The sequence below is a fragment of the Aquarana catesbeiana genome, linkage group LG06, assembly GCF_042186555.1.
Source record: "Aquarana catesbeiana isolate 2022-GZ linkage group LG06, ASM4218655v1, whole genome shotgun sequence".
Lineage (NCBI taxonomy): Eukaryota > Metazoa > Chordata > Amphibia > Anura > Ranidae > Aquarana > Aquarana catesbeiana.
This window is the reverse complement of record NC_133329.1, coordinates 78,956,299-78,975,611: the sequence shown is the minus strand read 5'-3', so window position 1 is coordinate 78,975,611 and position 19,313 is coordinate 78,956,299. Positions and strand designations below refer to the sequence as shown.

Below are 19,313 nucleotides of genomic sequence, written 5' to 3'. Positions count from 1 at the left end.
CAGGGGTGGAACGGGGGGGGCAGCAAAATGAGGTTTCGCCTTGGGTGTCAAAAACCCTTGCACCAGCCCTGTCGATCGTCCCTTTGATGCGGTGAAGTTGTCCTGTCCACTTAGCAGAAAAACACCCCCAAAGCATAATGTTTCCACCTCCATCTATGACGGTGGGGTTGGTGTTCTTGGGGACATAGATCACAGCAGTGTGTTGATGGGTTGCTATGGGAAACATCTCCCCGTTCAGCATCCAGCAGGAACTGTGAGTGATGTCAGTGTTCCCCACAGGATGTGATAAGTTACCCATGATACCCAATCACATCCCTGTATGTTAGCCACAGCGGTGAGCTGACTGATAGGTTGCTATGGGCAACAGTCTCTCTCCTCTTTCAGCTTGTGGAGAAGTCATACGACAAGGCACCCCCCGCCCCGCCTACGTGCTCCCAGGCAGGTAGCGGCCACGCCCACCCCATGCGTTGCTATGGCAAGTAGAAGCTAAGCGCCCGGGAGGCGGATGTGACGTGGGAGTGGTGGAGAGGGACGCCGGAAGTGGCGGGGCTCTGTCACTGGCGGTCCGCCTGGGCACCCGGAAGTCGGAGGTGTTTGCGGCGCCGGAGCCATGAAGCGGGACGTGAGGATCCTCCTCCTGGGGGAGGGTGAGCGGGGCTCTCTGGGGGGGGGGATATCTTTACCTGTCTCCGCACAGGGTGGGGGGAGAAGTGTCAATGTCACCTCTGACAGGTGCTGCCCCCACCTGACTCACCCGCAGGGGTCACGTGTTAATGGAGGGCATGTTGCCCGTAGCAACCAGCCCCGAGTGTGTTTTTTTTATTGGTTGCTAGGGGCAACGGCCTGAGAGAGACACTGCAGTGTGCCAGGTGACCTTGCAGAGGAGGAGAACCTGGGGGGAGGGGAGGAGAGGAGACCCCCCCATTCATCAATCAATAAATCCTGCATTGGAAATGCTGACTTGCAGTGCTTTGTATTCCCAGCAATTGTTTTGTATTCGTTTACTAAAAATTCTGAAATCTCTAAGAAAAGTCAGATCTCCAGCACAGCTCTCCCCTTTTCTGCAAGTGTCTGTGCTGGCCCAGCTCCTCTGCCCTCTCCTCCCTAAAGAGCCTTGGTTGTAGCTGCTGCGGAAGGGATGACTATTTGGCACTCCGGTGGTGATAAAACTACAAGTCCCATCATACCTCCTGTTACTTGTTTGGTGTCACTCACACAGGTGAACTACAACCCCCACAGGGGTTCCGTGTATCCGTGTGCAGGCCGTCCCTGTCATGTCCACTGGATTGCATGGATACAACCGCTGCTTCCAGTTCCACTTCCATGCCAGTGCGGGGCCCTAAACACCCACTGTCTGTATTTGTGGCCCTGCACCCGCACGTCTGTCACGTTATGAGCCCCGGCTGTGTAGGTGCAATCCAGATGAAATGAATGGTAAAGATATATATCATATGTACTGGTTACCACATCATTGGGCCAATCAGAGATCTCAAATAATGCTCTAAAACACAGAGAGGGGGGGAGGAACCTCTTAACCAAAGGGCCAGTTTACTGTCTTTTTCAGACTTTACTGGGGGCCGGACTGTGCCCAGTGTGAGTAAACAATGCTTTGTTGTTATTATGGGGCGGAATAGTGCCCCATCATTGGTGTCAGTGAAATGAACAGTGCCCCATCATTGTTATCAGTGGGAGGAACAGTGCCCCATTATTGGTGTCATAGGAGGAATAATGCCCCATTATTGGTGTCAGTGGGAGGAATAGTGCCCCATCATTGGTGTCAGTGAGAGGAATAATGCCCCATTATTGGAATAAATAGTGCCCCATCATTGGTGTCAGTCAGAGGAATAGTGCCCCATCATTGGTGTCAAATGAGGATTAATGCCCCATCATTGGTGTCAGTGGAAGGAACAGTGCCCCTTTATTGGTGTCAGTGGGAGGAATAGTGCCCCTTTATTGGTGTCAGTGGGAGGAATAGTGCCCCATCATTGGTATAAGTGGGAGGAATAGTGCCCCATCATTGGTATAAGTGGAATGAATAATGCCCCATCATTGGTGTCAGTGAGAGGAATAATGCCCCATCATTGGTGTCAGTCGGAGGAATAGTGCCCCATCTTTGATGTCAGTGAGAGGAATAATGCCCTATCATTGGAAGGAATAGTGCCCCATCATTGGTGTCAGTGAGAGGATTTGTGCCGTATCAGTGGGAGGAATAGTTGCCTGTCATTGGTGTCACAGAGGGGCGTGTACAATCACAGTGGGTGCCGGGCGGGGGCACCTTAAACCCAGTAGATATACAGGAACGTCGCTTTGCCTACAGTGGTCACTCAGCCGCAGTGGGGGGCACTAAGTGGTTAAACAAAGAATGATTACATGGCAGTGTACAGATCTCTGTGTAGAGAGGCGTAGCTGTCGGTATGGCCAGGGAGGATCATGATAAATGCCAAGAAATTAACAAATGCACGGCTCCTTTTAGAAATCACGGGGCCCCATGCAACTTACCTGAAGCCTCCGCCCATCCCCCACACTTGGAAAATATCTAATGATATTTTTGCTAAAATGTCACAGCCACAATGCTATGCTTCATAGCCATGGCAGAAATGATACCCTCATCAATCGAGACCCATTCAATAGAATAGCTCTGCAAACCTTCCTGCAAAGCACACAATTGCAGTGCAGGGCTAATTTAGGCGGTGAGGAGGCATATTGCTGTCAAATGCTCTCTAAAGGGCGATCCAAATGCTGACAGCACTTCAGAGAGCAAAGCACATTTGTACAAGTCCTTATTTTTTTATCTATTTTTTGGAATTTTATTTTTTTATTTTATTTATGTATTTTTTTGTTTGTTTACATTTTGTTAACTGCCCTGTTGGGGGGCCTTTGGTGAAGCATCAGGGGTCTAAATAAGCCTCTGATTTCTATGGGACAGAGAAAGGGATTGAGGACAGAGATCCCCCAGTCCCTTTATCTGCAGCCTCACTGCACAGTGAATGAATGGGAAGTGCTCTGTGCCGAGCAGCTTCCTGTACGTTCACAAACTGAAGCACAGTAAACAGTTTCACTGATGAATGGACACAGAAGCAATCAGTGTGATCACACATTGTGTTCATTCAGGAAAGGAAGAGGCTGGTAAATATGACCTATTTACCAGCCCCTTCCCATAACAGCCAGAGTGGGAAGGTTGCCTACCCCTGGCTATAGAGGCCACTCGTGTGACAGCTCTGAGTCAGCTGACATCGCATCCAAGATGGCGGCACCCAGCAGGAGTTTAGGTGCTTTTTGGATGACCACAAAGAATTTTACAGAAAACGACATGAATATAATCTTATGGGAAGAGTTCAGCTGAAATAAATGGTGTGGTGACAGACAGGGTCTCTTTCAGAGTTTAGCTCCTGTTTAATGTAGACACCAGTCAGAAGATCGTGTCGCTCAGCAGGCGTTCGGTAACGAAGGCCATACTTATTGGGGGGGGGGGGGGGGAGGATTCCTCCTGCTGCGCTATTGTATTGTGACAGTGGGAGATTTCCCAGCCCTCAGAATACAATAGTAAATATAATGGCCGGCTGTGGTAGGTAGTAAAATACATGAATTTCCAAAGACAGTATAACAATAAAAAAAATTACAAAATTGAAAAAAATGCTAAAATAGCTGCTGGCACAGTATAGCTGGAAGATAACAATATGCATATACAAAATGTAATAAAGGAGCAGCGCTTAACTGCTTGCCGACCAGCCGCTGCAGTTGTACTGCGGCAGAATGGCACAGGCAGGCGAATCGCTGTTATGTTACATCGGTGTTATGGGTGCCCGCTGCTCGCCCCCCGGAGCTGATGCGAGTGCCCGGCGGTCTGGATGACCTCGATTTTACCAAAAATATGTAGAAGAATACATATCGGCCTAAACTGGAAAAAAAAATAGCTTTTTTTTAAAAAACGGGGATATTTATTATAGCAAAAAGTACCTTTATCTGGCCCTTGGGGCACTATTCCTCTCACTGACACCAAAAGTGGGGCACCATTTCTTCCACCGATAACTATGATTGGATACTATTCCTCCTACTAGTAGGGGCACTACTCCTACTCCTATTGACCACCAACCTTGAGGCCATATTTATTCTCACTGATGCCGGGCCCTGGACATTTTCTGCCCAAGCTGGCCATAATTTGGCCCTCCTAAAGTCTGAAGGACTATAAACTGGCCCTTTGTTTGAAAAGTTTGGAGACCCCTGCACTAGACAGAGTGCTTCAAAGGAAAGATAGCACCATTACCCTCACCTGATCACACCGTCTCTTACCATCAGGTATGGACCCCCCCACACAAGGAAAGTCAGCCAAGCAGTATAAAAACCAATCCTGAACAGGGGTCCAATGGGGAAGGTTTCACCACATTTATTCAAACACTCCCAATCTGCCCATTAGTCTCATCTAAAATCTCCAGAATGTTACAGGGAAAAGTGAAGAATGCGTAACAGTGTATTTTCCACCAAGAATTTCTTGATAAAAAAATATTACACTCACTTCAATGTAAAACAATCCGCATGTCATGTATAACCAAGCGTTTCCAACCAGCAAAATGGTTGCCGCGTCCCGATGCACGATGACGTCGCACGTTGCGACTCCTACCTACGCGTTTTGTCATGAATAACGTCGTCAGGGGCGTCAGAATACAATGATCACTGCTGGCAGCTATAGCCAGCAGCAGTGATTGTGTGGGGGAAAAAACACCCAACAGGCTGGTTGTACTGAAGTTGATCATTAAATTGACTTCAGTACAACCAACCTGCCCACGGCCTTAGTGTCTGCCATATAGTCTCCCAAAACTTGCTAAATGCTGCCTCATTTTGTTAGCTCCTCCTGAAAGCTGCAGCCAACATTTCCATAGTGGAGCTGTTAGGGGAGTAAAGAAAGACGTTCAAAGCTTTGTAATTGTGTGACCAATGCTTTTCACATGTGACCGTCTTCAGATCAGCGTTTTCAGAAACAGATAAGGAAAATCCCCCGTGTTTACTTTGTGTGTTTATGATCAGTTCACAGAGCACATGTACACAGAACATTGTTCTAGAGGCTTTTAGGTTTAGCTAGCTATACTTGCATAGGTTTCTCTCATTCAGTCTGAAATCTAATAGATTCCTCCATCCACAAGAAATAGGATGGATAGAGTAATCACTCCTCTTGGATATTGTGTTCAGACAGCTGTCAGCGGCTGCCTTAATACCTGAACAGTGACTGCATACAATTGGTTGCAGGACACAAATTTTCCTTCAATGTTTGTCCAGCTGGTTGGTGTTGACGGGGCCAACCACAGCTAGAATTTCAGCCGATTCACAGGAATCGGCCAAATTTTGAGCTGCGTATGGCTGGTGTAATGGGTATTCAAAGCCTCGCTGCCCTTTGTTCCAGGTTCAGTTGAAGCAAGTAAAGCTTGGCCATACATGGCTTGCATTGTGGCCAATTCTAATTGGAGCCGTAGGTGGTCCTGTTGGCACTACCAGGCTTGCCACACTTCAAATGAAAAGCAGCGAACGTGTGCCAACTATTCCATACAGTCTGGGGGGGGGGGGGAGTATCCCTAAAAACCCTTTATGAGACCCTGTTCAACCTCAAACCCTCCTCTTTCACTTCTCACCAATTTAAACTGATATGGTTCATGTTTACTGCCGTCAGGCAAACTCTAGGGAGGATATGGAAATCTGGGGTTCTAATGATTGTGCAACAAAACAACAAAAATAGCATGGTACTTATTCAGTGAGAAACTGGCAGCTATTCAACATGATCAACTTAAACTTTTCCAAAAAATATATATGGTACCCTTAGATATCTATATATTTAGGGGGAGACCTTGAAGACTCAATCTGGTCTTTTTAGTCTGCTAGACTTGTACTTACCACTGAGGGATCTCCTCCGGTTGGGGGCTCATCCGGGATCAACTGTGACCTATACCCTTCCCTTTCCCCTTCTTTGTTCTACCTTTGCCAAAAATGTGTTTTCTCTTTTTTTTTTTGTTTTGTTTTTGTTTTTCTCATTTGTTTCTGTTCTTGTTCTCTCCTCTCCTTATGATTTTTTTTTTTTTTTTTTGCACAGTTTTTGTTTTTGTAGTCGGCACATTTATTTGGTTACTATTATTCTCGGTATGCTCGTATGCGTCCCTTGTAAACAACGTGTGATTCTAAAATGTCATACACACCCTTGAGAGATGCATTGTAATTGTATATTATGTTCCTTACCTGGGACCTGGTATCCATGAGCCTACTTTGTAAGGGTGCCAAGTATACATAATTGGTCCTGGGCAGCCAGTTTCTAGATGTTGAACCGTACATACGTTTTTCATACTGCGTTTTACTGTTTTATCTCCCATACCCATGTCACCTTCTTACATTATAACATGTATTTCTATGAGATGAAGCGCTTTCTTTATGTACAGTGAGGAGAAAAAAAGTATTTGACCCCCTGCTGATTTTGTACATTTGCCCACTGACATAGAAATGATCCGTCTATCATTTTATTGGTAGGTTTATTTTAACAGTGAGAGACAGCAACAAAAATATCCAGAAAAAGGCATTTAAAAAAAAGTTATAAATTGATTTGCATTTTATTGAGTGAAATAAGTATTTGATCTCCTATCAATCAGCAAGATTTCTGTCTTCCAGGTGTCTTCTATACAGGTAACGAGCTGAGATTATGAGCACTCTCTTATGCCGGCCATACACGGTTCGAATTTCGTAAGAATTTTCGTATGAATTTCGCACCATTAGTGGGCTGCAACAATGACCGATTTTCGTGCGGCAATCAAATTTGAGGAATCGGACATGTTGGAAATTTTTAGAAAAACGAACGATTTTCTAATCGATGATGGGAGAATCGTGCGAGAAATGTAATAAGAAAAGAAAATTTACGGAGAGAAAAGAAGATTCCCGGCCAAGAAAATTCTTTTCTGTAGCAACATGCGGTGAAATTGAAGGCTTGGTCGGCCGAATTTCGAAAATCAATGGTGGCGTCATCGGATCACAAAAAAAACCGAACTTTCTGATTTTGAAAGAAAATTCGTTCGGAATTCGACCGTGTATGGCCTGCTTTAAAGGGAGTGCTCCTAATCTCAGCTTGTTACCTGTATAAAAGACACCTGTCCACAGAAGCAATCAATCAGATTCCAATCTCTCCACCATGGCCAAGACCAAAGAGCTGTCCAAGGATGTCAGGGATAAGATTGTAGACCTACACAAAGCTGGAATGGGCTACAAGACCATTGGCAAGCAGCTTGGTGAGAGGGTAAAAACATTTGGTGCGATTATTCGCAAATGGAAGAAACACAAAATAACTGTCCATCTCCCTCGGTCTGGGGCTCCATACAAGATCTCACCTCATGGAGTTTCAATGATCATGAGAACGGTGAGGAATCAGCCCAGAACTATACGGGAGAATTTTCAATGATCTCCAGGCAGTTGGGACCATAGTCACCAAGAAAACAATTGGTAACACACTACACAATGAAGAACTGAAATCCTGCAGCGCCTGCAAGGTCCCCCTGCTCAAGAAAGCACATGTACAGGACCGTCTGAAGTTTGGTAATGAACATCTGAATGATTTAGAGGAGAACTGGGTGAAAGTGTTGTGGTCAGATGAGACCAAAATCAAGCTCTTTGGCATCAACTCAATTTGCCGTGTTTAGAGGAGGAGGAATGCTGCCTTTGACCCCATGAACACCATCCCCATCATCAAACATGGAGGTGGAAACCTTAGGCTTTGGGGGTGTTTTTGGGACAGGACAACTTCACTGCATCAAAGGGACGATGGATGGGACCATGTACCTTTAAATCTTGGGTGAGAGGCTCCTTCCCACAGCCAGGGCATTGAAAATGGGTCATGGATGGGTATTCCAGCATGCCAATAACCCAAAACACACGGCCAAGGCAACAAAGGAGGTGGCTCAAGAAGAAGCACATTAAGGTCCTGGAGAGGCCTAGCTTTCTCCAGGCCTTAATCTTATAGAAAATATGTGGAGGGAGCCAAATGTCAGCCTGGAAACCTTAATGACTTGGAGAGGATCTGCAAAGAGGAGTAGGACAAAATCCCTCCTGAGATGTGTGCAAAGCTGGTGGCCAACTACAAGAAACCTCTGACCCCTGTGATTGCCAACAAGGGTTTTGCCACCAAGTGCTAAGTCATGTTTTGCGAAGGGGTCAAATACTTATTTTACTCATTAAAATGCAAATCAATTTCTCACTTTTTTTAAATACAGTTTTCTGGATATTTTTGTCATTATTCTGTCTCTCACTGTTAAAATAAACCTACCATTAATATTATAGACTGATCATTTCTTTGTCAGTGGGCAAACGTACAAAATAAGCAGGGGATCAAATACTTTTTTCCCTCACTGTATGTTACTGTGGTTTTTGAACTATTTTGAATAAACACATATTGGGACAGAAAAATCAAAACATCTGGGTTGAAAAATGTCAGCTGAACAGTGACTGCAGGGAGTCAGATGCAATCACTGTTTGGGTATTCAGACCGCTACGGCTTTCAGCTGCCGGAATATAATAGCTGGCAGTGGGGATTCTTCCATATGCATGGTTTAGCATAGATGGAGAAATCTATGAGGGTATAGCCAGCCTAAAGTGGTTGTAAACCTCAGACATGAAACAGGAACAAAGCATATCCCTCTATAGCAGGGCTCAGAATTTCAAGTCCTGAGCTACTAGCCAGGCCTTAAGGGTTACCTGCCACCAGTTGCCCCACCCAACCCCTACCCTGCCCCACCCCTAAGCACGCTCCCATAAATTATCTCATGAAATGTCACTTTAATGTTTTATGCATTAAGTTACAAAAATATTAACAATAACTTTATCAGTGCCGCCTCACCTGTGTCCATCAATGCCGCCTCACCTGTGTCCATCAATGCCGCCTCACCTGTGTCCATCAGTGCCGCCTCACCTGTGTCCATCAGTGCCGCCTCACCTGTGTCCATCAATGCCGCCTCACCTGTGTCCATCAATGCCGCCTCACCTGTGTCCATCAATGCCGCCTCACCTGTGTCCATCAATGCCGCCTCACCTGTGTCCATCAATGCCGCCTCACCTGTGCCCATCAATGCCGCCTCATCTGTGCAGGGGAAGAGAGAGGAAGAGGATTGCTGGCCAGATCATCGCAGAGCGGGGAACATCTCTGTAACAACTTTTTTTTTTGGATTGCAGAGTGTTCCCCGCGCTCGCTGTCACATACAGCCACGCCTCCTGGCCCGGGTATTTTGAAATACGTCACATGTCCCGGCATTGGACCAGTATTCTGTCTATCTAAGTACCCGGGCCAGGAGGCGGGGCTGTATGTGACAGCGAGCGTGAGGAACACTCGGCAATTCAAATGAAAGCTGTTACAGAGATGTTCCCCGCTCTGTGATGATCCGGCCGGCTCTCTCTTCCGCTGGGCAATTGCTGGAACTCCCATTCAACTCCGCCTGCCGGCAATTCTCGCCCCCCCCCCTCCCTCCAAGGCAACTCCACACTCGCCAGCAATCATTTTCCACTAGGCCAGTAGGCGAGTGGAATTTTGAAGACTTCTCTATAGTGAGTCACTCCTGACAAGTTTTTTCCTGACACCAAGAGAAAAAATGGGGACAGGAGGGACCTCCAGCACACAGCCTGTGTGTGACCACCTTAGCTCTGTTGCTGTGTGATTGGGGGGGGGGGGGGGGAAGCTGTCCCTTCCCTCCTCTCCCCTCCAATAAGCTCTCAGAGTTCTCACTAAATTCTGTAGTGTATAATTTTGACTCTCTGCCCCCTGCTTTCTGACAGCTCAGAACAGCTATATAAATTCTGGATTTTGAACAGCTGTAGAGAAGATAGGACTGCAGATAAACAGGTACAACTTATGTAGGAGGATTTGTTTTATCTCTGTGTACCACCCGAGGCCAGTCACTTCACTGGGTATATGTAAGGGTTTACAACCACTTTAAGGCTCTGTACAGCCGACAGAATGGTCCATTGCACCCTGTCAAGCAGCACAGACATTACATAAGCAGACACTTCAGGATACAAGTGTCCTGTGTACCTTTATAGGGCTGCATTCTCGAGCACCCTTCTACATGACCCATAGGGTTGATAAATACTGCTTCTTGTATCTGGAAGCTCCACTTCTATCAGAAATTGGTGCAGCTGTTGGAGTTTCCTGTCCATGGAGAGTGCAGTATATAAGAGAATTGTTCTCCATAACTCGGAGAAAACACACGAGCTGCAGTTTTATATCTTGCTCTGTATTAATCTTCTCTTTCTTTTTGCAGCCCAAGTGGGGAAGACGTCTCTGATTATGGCTCTGGTGGGAGAGGAATTCCCTGACGAGGTTCGTGCTTTGCAGTTCATGTTTGCCTTTTGCTGAGGATTCTGGGAATTGCCTGGCTGCCAGCAGACTGTGTACACCGTGTGTCTGACCTATTTATTCTAGAATAACAGGGAGAGGGAGGCTTTTTGCTAATTCATATTAAAGTCTTGTTAAACCCATTTAATTAAAGCAGTTGTAAAGTCCAATTTAAAAAAAAAATGATAAACATTGTATACTTACCTGCTCTGTGTAATGATATTGCACAGAGTGGCCCCGAACCTCCTCTTCCAGGGTGCCCTAATAGTGCTTGGGATCCTCATTTTCTCTGTGTGCCACCATTTGAAGCTATTTCCTATGGGGGCGCAGTTGTGGGCTTGGTCCTGAGCCAAACTGTGCGTCCATTGACATACACAGCGTGGCTCTGCCCACAGGATTTTATTGACAGCAACAGGAGGCAATGGTCCCCGGTACTGCCTCTATCCTATGGATGTTGGGGGAGAGAAGAGAGAACAGCTATAGATGGGTTGGGGCTGGTGTATATCTACAACCTAATCTGCTGTGTCTTCAGACACCAGGAGACATACACTATATTACCAAAAGTATTGGGACGCCGGCCTTTACGTGCACATGAACTTTAATGGCATCCTAGTCTTAGTCCGTAGGGTTCAATATTGAGTCGGCCCACCCTTTGCAGCAGCTATAGCAGCTTCAACTCTTCTGGGAAGGCTGTCCACAAGGTTTAGGAGTGTGTCTATGGGAACGTTTGACCATTCTTCCAGAAGCGCATTTGTGAGGTCAGGCACTGATGTTGGACAAGAAGGCCTGGCTCACAGTCTGCGCTTGAATTCATCCCAAAGCTGTTCTATTGGGTTGAGGTCAGGACTCTGTGCAGGCCAGTCATGTTCCTCCACCCCAAAAGCTCATCCATGTCTTTTTGGACCTTGCTTTGTGCACTGGTCCAAATCATTTGGTGGAGGGGGGATTATGGTGTGGGGTTGTTTTCTAGGGGTTGGGCTTGGCCCCTTAGTTCCAGTGAAGGGAACTCTTAAGTTGTCAGCATACCAAGACATTTTAGACAATTTCATGCTCCCAACTTTGTGGGAACAGTTTGGGGATGGCCCCTTCCCGTTCCAACATGACTGCACACCAGTACACAAAGCAAGGTCCCATACAGACATGGATGAGTGAGTTTGGGGTGGAGGAACTTGACTGGCCTGCACAGAGTCCTGACCTCAAACCCATAGAACTTTGGGATGAATTAAAGTGGAGACTATGAACCAGGTCTTCTCATCCAACATCAGTGCCTGACCTCACAAATGTGCTTCTGGAAGAATGGTCAAACATCCCCATAGACACAGTCCTAAACCTTGTGGACAGCCTTCCCAGAAGAGTTGAAGCTGTTATAGCTGCAAAAGGTGGGCCGACTCAATATTAAACCCTACGGACTAAGACTGGGATGCCATGAAAGCTCATGTGCGTGTAAAGGCAGGCGTCCCAATACGTTTGGTGATATAGTGTATCTGTGTTGGTCCAAACCTGGGCAAAGCAAGAACCCCCTAAAACCGCTTCAAGCTAACTCCCTCTAAATGATCACTGGTATGCAAAAAAGAAAATGAATGCCCCATTACTATGGGATTCTGAGCAAGCAGCAAATACATAAATAAAACACACTTTATTTGTTTTGCATGTGCTTTTTATTTTTTTATTTAGAAATAAGCTTATTTTGGATGTTGGCTTTGTTGTCTCTGCCATTTATTTCATTTGGTGCCACCTGAGTCCCATGTAATTAGAAATTCATAAATATGTGTTGTAGGTTCCAGCTCGAGCGGAGGAAATCACCATACCGGCTGATGTGACCCCAGAAAAAGTGCCAACACACATTGTGGATTTTTCAGGTATAAATCAAAAAACTGCAAGTGGAAACTACAAGCAGTGGGCAACGGACTAGCCATCAATATGGCCTGTGGTCTCCTGCAGCTGATCTTTCACCATGACATACACACCATTCCTTGTTCTGCATGGAGTCTCTGTGTGGAGGTTGTCGTCCTGGTATGGGCAGAGCTGTGCTTCCTCATGTCAGAGTTACACCTCTGATGACTAGTGGGGGAATATTCAAGAAGCTGTATTAAATATAGAAATCACTGAGCTACAGAACCGATTCAGCAGAAGCAGGGAGATACTTGCACTGCAGGTTTTCAGGTACAGCTTCCTCTCCAGCAAAGAGAACAGTGATCAGAAAATAGTAACATAAACAAAACTTAAGCCGCGTACACACGATCACACATTCCGACAACAAAATCCATGTTTTTTTTTCCGACGGATGTTGGCTCAAACTTGTCTTGCATACACACGGTCACACAAATCTTGTCGGAAATTCCGAACGTCAAGAACGCGGTGACGTACGACGAGCTGAGAAAAATGAAGTTCAATTGCCAGTGCGTTTCTTCTGCTTGATTCCGAGATGCGTGGAACTTCTTGCGTCAGAATTGTGTACACGCGATCGGAATTTCCGACAACGGGTTTTGTTGTCGGAAAATTTGAGATCCAGTTCTCAAATTTTGTTTGTCGGAAATTTGGACAGAAAATGTCCGATGGAGTCTACACACAGTCGGAATTTCCGACAACAAGCTCCCATCAAACATTCCCCGTCGGAAAATCCGACCGTGTGCACGCGGCATTATTCTGCCTCTGTTGAGACTAGCGGTCAGAGGCAGCACTTCCTTAGGTCTCACACCTCACATATACAAGCTTAACCACTTCAACTCCAGAAGGTTAACATCTAGGGCGATCAAGGGGTTAAATATGTGCCTAACAATGTATAGTGTGCTGCTGTTTTACTAATAGATCTCTCAGTTTCTTATCCCTGCACTGCAGAGATGAAAAACTGACCATTCGCTCCCTGTGTACAGAGTATGAATGCCAACACAGAGCTCTCAGCTGTGAATGTACACACAGCTGATCAGCAGGTCTCGGGTGTGAATCATTGGCCGGGACTTACTGATAGGCTCCCACTGTGTACAATCTCAGCGGGAGCCGGGAGGGTGGTGTGCATGCGTGTGCTGTAAACCTGAATGTAGGCAGCCTTACCAGTAAGTCGCTGCCTACAGCAGTACAATGCGGTCAGTCGTTAAGTGGTTAAGGCACAGGAAATGTTAAAATTAGGAATTTAAAGACACAATGTTTGTTTTGGTCAGAGTACAGATTAGGCACAACTAAAGCTTAGCTCCAGGGATGATATATTTGGCATACTGTCGCTGGGCCAGCTTGGTACAATGTAAGTATGCGTATGTGATGCCTGATCTGCTTGTGTGGAAGCTGTAAATCACTGTAGTGGCCGGAACTATCACAGTGATGACTGCCTTCTTGTGGTTGCCGTGATGAGCAGCTGGTCTTCTGCATAGTAACCACAGGGGGTCGCTCGTCACGACTCTCATTCAGAGAATGCTTTGCATCTTTCTCAGTGGATAAGAGGACTGTGACATCATGATTTCTTACTTAGTCCAATTAGAGAAAGCTTTGTATGTGTGGTGGCTGGCATTTTTCCATATCGAATCAATCCCAGCAACCACAAGGGCACATAGAAAACAGCTATTTTCTGTGTACTTTGTTCACACTGCAACACTCATCAGGTTGATAGCAGTGCTTTGAAAAAACATGCAGACATTTTTCCCGAAATGCACTGGAGCTCACCTGACCAGTCACCGCACTGTCTCTCCATTGCAGTAGATAGACAATGAAATGTCATTTCCATAAAGGTTAAAACAAACAAAAAAAAAAGTTTAAGCCGTACATTGCGTTCTAAAAATGCAAAGCAATGCCTTCCACCGCCATCACACAGCAGACACTAGATCAGGGGTCTTCAAACTGCGGCCCTCCAGGTGTTCAGGAACTACAATTCCCTTCATGCCTAGTCATGTCTGTGAATGTCAGAGTTTTACAATGCCTCATGGGATGTGTAGTTCTGCAACAGCTGGATGGCCGTAGTTTGAGGATCCCTGCACTAGATAACATGCTAAAATAAATTGTTGTAGTATGCAGCTAGTGTGAATGTAGGTTAGCCGATTTTTTTCAATTTGTTTATTTTTATGGATGCTGCTAACTATCTTCTCCCTGTGACTGCAGAAATGGAACAGACAGAAGATGAGCTCAGGGGAGAGATTGCAAAGGTGAGTAAAATGTACTCTGGGTTTTACTAACAAAAGTAATGTTTTTTTATGAATGCAGTGTTCATATTCACCTGCTGGGAGAATCTCCTGGCTTAGTAAGTAGGCTGATGGAATTAGGCACAGCCTGAGGATGTAAGAGTGCCACAGTGCAAAGTCAGCTCTTTGCAATACATGCTCAATACATTGCTTCCTGTGTTGGGGGGGATGTTTAGCATGGGGTCTGTGATATGCACAGACAGTTTGTTTGCTGACCACCTCAATTTAAAGAGAATTTCTTTATTACTTTGTTCTCTTCTCCTTCTCCCTGTTCCTTTTTCTTTTTTCGCTCATTTTTTTCTTTTTCCCGTTCCTGCCTGCTTCTGATTCTTTTTCTCCCGTACCTTCTTCTTTGCTCTCTCACATTTCTTCTTTCCTTTTCCCTGGATTTGTTTATCTCTCTCTTTCTCCAGTTATTCACTTTATATTTTATCTGGCTACTCTTCTGACTTACCACCTCATTCTCAAGTTCCTGTGTGGCAGGCGTCTGGGACATGCACAGAGTGTTTGCTGAGCACCCCAATTTAAAGAGAATGCTCCTCTCTATCCTCTTCTCCTTCTCTTCCATTCCCTTCCTTTCTCACTTTCTTTCTCTCCCTCTCCCCCTCTTTTTCTCTATTTTTCTGTATCTGTTCTTTTTTAAATCTTTTATCTGTATTTATCTTTATATTCACTCTCTCTCTCTCTCTCTCTCTGTTTCTTCACTTGCCTTTTACCAAGCTCCTCTTCTAACTTACCACTTCATTAATCTGAAGTTCTTTCCCTCTGCAGGCGAACGTTGTGTGCGTTGTTTATGATGTCACAGATTTAAATACCATTGAGAAGGTAAGCACTACCTTAAAAAAAAAATGTTGTTTAATCTATATAGGGTCAATGAATTCTATGGTACAGTACAAATCATTGAGCCGTTTTTACAAGTTACTTCCCCAAAAGCAGATAATATTTTAATGTTTCTACCACACATGCAAACTCTATGGCCAACTTAGGCTGTACTCATACACTGTGCGGTGACAGGCGTTTTACTGCATTGTAAAACACCTGTCACTACAAGGTGTGCAAGGGTGCAAAGAAAACACTTGTTTCCTGTGTGGCCCATTCACACTGCAACGCAGACCGGAGCTGTGCTAACATGCAGACGTGCTGCATTTTATCGCAGCGCACTGTATAGGATTGCATGGCATCATTAGTACCCCTGTTCAGCAGATCCCTAGCTTATTAGTACCCCTGTACAGCAGACCCACATCTTAGTAGTACCCTCGTTCAGCAGATCCCCTGCTCAGTATTACTCCCAGCTCTGCTGATGACTCAGTAGTACCCCCAGCTTTGCTGATCCCCCTCTCAGTAGTAACCTCCAGCTCTGCTTATCCTCCTCTCACTCCGGTCCCTGCTCACCTCCCGCTATTTTATTCCCATGCTGCGCACCGTGTATGACATCTGCTAGTTTCTTCTGCTTTGGTCCCCCAGCTCTGCTGATCCTCTGCCACTCAGTCCTATCTCTTTGGTCCCTGCTCACCTTCTCCTATAGCCTTTCCATGTTGCACAACATGTGCGCTGTTTGCTAGTTGCTCCACTTCGATCTGGACCCCGCTTACCTTCCTGCCGCTCCACGCTGCACACCAGATGTGATATCTGCACCACAAACTTCCAAAATACATACACTTGAACCAGAAGTGACTGCTGATGACGACTTTCCAGTTCGCTTTTTGGTTTCCCAGTGCATCCTAGGAAATCTCATACCTGCAATATCTCTAAAACAAAGCAAGGCTAACTCTGCATTAAAGCCTCTTTAAAAGCTGTAGGTGCTGTAAGCGAGTATTGCCCTAGACTTCTATTTAGGCTTTAGAGACACTTTGAAGTACCAAGATAGCAACATGGGGTATAATTTTTGAAGCAAAGCAAGCACAGTGTGTGAACAGGACTGTAAGGTTACAATTTTGTTTAGTGACAGGCGCTTTGCTTTGAAGTTTGGAGTGCTTTAAAAAACCGTGTCTAATGCCACGTTTTGAAGCAAGTGTAAATGAGCCCTAAAACTGCAGTAAGGATATAACATCATAAATTGTAAAAAGTTATAATATGTATAAGGTCCCTAATGAGTTTGTTTAATAAGATTTCTTTTCTAGATCTCGTCGAAGTGGATTCCTATGGTCAATGGCAGGGCAGAGCGCAACTTTCGGTAAAGACACCTGTTTTACCACACTCTCTACTGCAACTAATATTTTATTCCTAAAAAACGTAACGATCGGTCTATTTTGTCTTCCATACAGACTTCCCATAATCCTTGTGGGGAACAAATCAGACCTGCAGTGTGGCAGTTCAATGGAGTCCATTTTGCCCATCATGAACCAGTTCTCGGAGATCGAGACATGTGTAGAGGTGAAGATCTTGGTGTGAAATGTGTTGTGTTTTGTTGGGTGTAGAAGTCTAAGAGTGACCACCTTTTTTTCTTTTTTTTTTTTTCCTTCACTTTCCAGTGTTCAGCTAAAAACCTCAAGAACATCTCCGAAGTCTTCTACTATGCCCAGAAAGCCGTACTACACCCCACTGCACCTTTATATGACCCAGAGGAAAAGCAGGTAAATGAAGAAATGCACTGTAAATGAAAAGAATCTACAGAGAGATGTTTGCATGCAATACATATAATAAAACCAAATGATGCTGATCCTCATGACCCATATCTCCAGGTATAGAGCCTTCTTAGAACAGAAGGTATTCGCTCATCTCATTCCATCACATATCCCATAGAAAGGAGGACTATTTCTAGATTTCGGGATAGTGGGCAGAGACATGCAAATAATTCCCTTATGCCTCCATAGCTTACTCTACAGTCAAAATCACTGGTTTATAGTACAGATACAGCCTAAAATTATCAAGTTAGTCCAAACTACATAGTGCAAGTGCAGTGCAAGAAAATAGTGGCTTCAATGGAGTAGGGCTTGAGATGAGACAGTATAACTCAGAAGGTTATTGTGAGTGGGAACTAACGAACCGAAAAGGCCTCCACTGAACCAGTCTGTAGCACAGTAAAGGCTTCTTGCAACATAAGATATTCAATCTTAGCCTGGTTATACATTATACAATTTGTACGATTTTCCTTTAGATTTGCCAAAAACCATATAATATGAGGTCAAAGCTAAAACAACACTTTCAATTTGTATCCAATCAGGACAGGCCCTTGCACTACATAGTTGAAGGTAAATCTAAAGGAAATTGTACAAGGAAATTGTATAGCCACTTCTTTACCGCACTATAGCTGAAAGACGCCCCCTGGGGCACACATCCTAGGGCTCTGTGATCGCTGTGTCCTTCAGACACAGCCAATCATAGATCGTGATAAAGGGCCAATCACAGCAGGTCTTTACCATGTGATCAGCTGTGTCCAATCACAAATGATCACAGTGTAAACAGAATTACTGGTTATCGGTAGTACTTTCCTCACACGCTGTCACAGCATGAGGAGAGGAAAGCCGATAACTATCCTGACAGGGGACATGTACACAGATAATCAGGGCACTGATCATCAGTAGTGGACATCAGTAAAGAAGAAAAATTACTTATTTGCAAAATTTTATAACAGAAACTCAGAAAAAAGTGTGTTTTTTTTTTTTTATTTATTTTTTTTAAATTTTCGTATTTTTTTGTTTAGCAAAAAATAAAAACCCCAGTGGTGATTAAATATCACCAAAGGAAAGCTTTATCTGTCAAAAATGATAGATTATTTCATATGGGTACAGTGTTGCATGACCGCACAAATGTCATTCAAAGTGTGACAGATCAGAAAGATGAAAATTGACATGATCGGGAAGGGGGTGAAAATGCTATGGGCAGTGGTTAATGTATGGCCAGCTTTAGACCCCTTTTAGATGGGCGGATTATGTTCTGATTATCAAGGTATCCGCTTGCAGACCCCTGCCGATCAGAGCAAGAGTGGACGGATGACACATCCATGTCTGCTCAGATTCTGCAGAGTGGACATGGATAGAGCCCGCTCTGCTTTATGGGTGGCTGGGGCTAGACAGACCTCACTGTTCGCTTACACCCAACTACCTTCCGATCCGTCCATATGGAAGAGGACAGATCCCCCTCTATTATTTTTTACCGGATCGGACCCTGAGGTAGGCTAGGTGTAAACAGACACAAGTCGGTTTACAGCTGCCTGTACGTTGTGATAAATGAACTGTTCAATCAGGTCCACCTAAAAAACTGACAGGTGGACCAGATTGGATCACCCATGTGAGAGGGGCCTTATTCCATCACATATCTAAAAAAAATGTCAGTAGAGGGCTTTTTGGTTCCTTTATCACCATTACCTTCTGGGTTATACTTTCTCTTTCATATTATCAGATAGGATCTTTTAGACCGCTTTATAGTTCTCATAGCTACACCACTTGGCCTTGTTTGTGAGTTGTAATAGTATGAGTTTGGTGTATGTAATGTATGATTTTGTTGGTGTTTGGGGGTAGTGTTCTAGAACAAGGCTTGTTCATCCGATGTCTTTCAGCTGCAAGGCTGCTAATGATCTTACTTTGTTGGTGTCTGAGTATAATTAATATTTATACAATGTCTGTTTTGTCTCTGTAGCTGAGACCGCAGTGCAGGAAAGCCCTGACTCGAATTTTTACTATCTCAGATCAGGACAACAACCAGATCCTGAGCGATGATGAGCTCAACTATTTCCAGGTATCATCCCAGGCCTTGATATGCTCATCTACTATAAGCCACATTTGTTATGCTTTTTTGTTGCTGTGTCTGCCATTTTGCTTAGTTTCCTTAGGACCCAGTCACACTTTGCGATTTGGAATTGTGGG

The 19,313-nt window shown here is 44.9% G+C and overlaps 1 protein-coding gene across 1 annotated transcript in view; it reads left to right on the top strand.

The window, feature by feature from the left end:
• The first annotated feature begins 488 nt into the window (after positions 1-488).
• The window catches only part of RHOT2 (ras homolog family member T2), a 56,732-nt gene continuing 37,907 nt past the window's right edge, over positions 489-19,313 (top strand). Inside the window, exons 1-9 of the mRNA XM_073636286.1 lie at positions 489-647; positions 10,269-10,327; positions 12,120-12,201; positions 14,429-14,472; positions 15,280-15,333; positions 16,629-16,681; positions 16,773-16,881; positions 16,980-17,081; positions 19,087-19,185. Of these exons, the coding sequence (XP_073492387.1) occupies positions 611-647; positions 10,269-10,327; positions 12,120-12,201; positions 14,429-14,472; positions 15,280-15,333; positions 16,629-16,681; positions 16,773-16,881; positions 16,980-17,081; positions 19,087-19,185 (639 nt within the window). The 5' untranslated portion in view covers positions 489-610. The remainder of the gene's footprint in view (positions 648-10,268; positions 10,328-12,119; positions 12,202-14,428; positions 14,473-15,279; positions 15,334-16,628; positions 16,682-16,772; positions 16,882-16,979; positions 17,082-19,086; positions 19,186-19,313) is intronic.